A 2,602-nucleotide genomic window follows, 5' to 3' on the forward strand; every position below is an offset into this window, starting at 1 on the left:
AGACAGACAGACAGACAGACAGAGAAAGACAGATAGACAGACAGACAGAGAAAGAGAGACAGACTGACAGACAGACAGAGAAAGAGAGAAAGAGAGAGAGGGGGGGGGAGAAGTCTTTACTTCATTGGAGGACTTTCAGAATCAAACTTTCTAGACCAAACAGAAAAAAAAAATATTGATTTAGTATACAACAAAACATTTCTTTAACAAACCACCTATGCTCGACTTATCCTTTTCAGTGACCGGTATGCTTCATCGATATTTGTGTCTCGGCGTGGTGCAATCAGGCTCTCGTCAATTTTGGGGCATGTGGAGTTATTGGTATCATGCTAAAGCTTATTTATTTGCCTTGCTTTTCATTTTTAAAATATCCATCTGCCTTGAAAAGAAATCGAGATATTTGCGATTGAAGAAGGTGAGGTAGCCTGGTTTCAGAGGTTAAACGAATGAGAAAATGACCGCCAAAGTTTGGTAACTTCAATAGCTTAAGAGTCCTTGAAAACTGAACATTACATACTTTGTGCCTATAAACAAGGCTCTTCAGTAAAATTCACATGGAAATGTGTTTTCGTAATAATATGAACTAAAGGGTGTTTAGGTTTTTAAAAAATTAGATTAAAATTGCAAAATTGATGGAAAAAATGTCTTTTTTTCGATTTCACTATTTTGACCTGGGCCTGATTTCACCACGATGCCTCACATTTTAAACCTTTAAGACCCCGAGAACTTTTCTTTAGAATAAGAACAACGCGTGGCGCCTTGTACCTGTACAATATCCAGGGGCGAGAACCGTTGTATGGTGTGTGCTGTGTGCTTCTGTCTCGCTCGAGTTGTTCGCCCCGGGAACATTCCTCTGGGGAAGTTTATAATTGATTAAAGTTGTGAATGTGGATGACCGAGTTGTTTTCTTGTTCTTTTCTAGTGGATGGTCGATGACGAAAACAGTAACAACGTTGCGGTTTTTTTTATAATTTAATTACAATTTTTTTAAAGAATATATATCTATTTGTATATATTATATATAGAGACTATGTTTAAAAAATAAATAAATACATAAATAACATTGATTTTCTTAATTTAATTATTTTTTTTTTTAGTTTTTTAAAAATTATTAAAAATTTTAAAATATATAATATAGATCTACATATATATGGAAAAAAAAAACAAATCAACGCAACCGCTGTCTGTAGTGTAGCGGGGTTAAGCTGCTCGCCGTTGTAGGCACGGGACTCGAGTTCGATTACTAGGAGAGGAGAACGTTTATTGAGCTTCTCTCAGTCTTTCTGCTGGGCTGTTGTCTCCCTCTCAGCGTGTGTTGACTTTGACAGGCAAAGTTGAAGCCGTGGGTGATTGGCGGGTGCTCTGATGTGGTTTGCTTCTTCTTTCCTATCAAACATCTATCATCCTTATCTCCCCTTCTTCTTTTTCATGTTTGTTACTCTCTTGTAACACCTCTAATCTTCTGGCGCTCACATGACCTCATGCAGTTGCAAGTGCCGTAAAAACCTCTACTAAAACTGAAACTAAACTAAAGTTGCAGCCCGCCTCCTAAACGATCTTATTGCGTCAAAAGGGGCGTAAAAACGCTTGGTTTTTTTATAAACCCCCAAAAGCATAGTAGACATTTAACGGTCGATTGATTTTGTTCGAAAATGAATAAAAAGACTCTACTTTATCATCAATCCTTCAACCTTTTAATCATTCATTCTGTGAATCGCTCGCTCACCCAGTCACTCACGTAATCACTGAAATCATTCAACCATACAATCATCCACTCGTTCACTCGTTCAATCATCTAACCATCCAATTGTTCAACCATTCAACCACTCAACCATACAATCCTTCAGTCACTCAATCATTTAACCATTAAACCTCTCAATAGTTCATTCCTCCAACCCTTCAATCCATCAATCCTTCAATCTATCTACAACTTAATCCCCCAATTCTTCAATCCACCAATCCTTCAATCCATCAATACTTCAATCTACCAATCCATCACTCCATCAACCACTCAGTCCTTCAATCCTTCAATCCTTCAATCCTTCAACTACGCCATCCATCAACCCCTCAATCCTCCCATCCATCAATCCTTCAATCCTTCAACCACTCCATCCATCAACCCCTCAATCCCCCAATCCTTCAACCACTCCATCCATTAACATCTCTATCCTTCAATCGTTCAACCCAATCCATCAATCCCTCAATCCATCAACCCCTCAATTATTCAACCCCTCAATCCATCATTCTCTCAATCCCTCAATCCCTCAATCCTCCAATCCATCAATCTTCCAATCCACCAATCCCTCAATCATTCCACCCCTCAACTCATCAATCCCTCAACCCCTCAACCCTTCAATCTTTCAATCCATCAATCCATCAATCCACCAATCCCTCAATCCACCAATCCTTCAATCCTTCAATCCTTCAATCCTCCCCCCGGCAGCCGGAAGAGATGCAGCACGGGCACACAAGCCGGCGCACGGCGCAGGGCCTGACTGACCCCTGGCTTGACCTCCGCATGGACAGAGACCTGCTGCCCCAGGTAGCCTCCAAGCCCGTCAGCAGACAAGTGGCCATCCTCAAGAAAGAGTGAGTGGGGGGG

General features: G+C 40.5%; 1 protein-coding gene across 1 annotated transcript in view; it reads left to right on the top strand.

Annotated features, from left to right (window-relative positions):
- Positions 1–2,602, top strand: part of LOC106012931 — a gene marked incomplete in the record, with an annotated part of 50,942 nt that overhangs the window by 45,614 nt on the left and 2,726 nt on the right. Inside the window, 1 exon segment of the mRNA XM_013087291.2 lies at positions 2,444–2,589. Coding sequence (XP_012942745.2) covers positions 2,444–2,589 — 146 coding nt within the window.

This window comes from Aplysia californica, unplaced genomic scaffold, assembly GCF_000002075.1.
Source record: "Aplysia californica isolate F4 #8 unplaced genomic scaffold, AplCal3.0 scaffold00570, whole genome shotgun sequence".
In the NCBI taxonomy this organism is placed as follows: Eukaryota; Metazoa; Mollusca; class Gastropoda; order Aplysiida; family Aplysiidae; genus Aplysia; species Aplysia californica.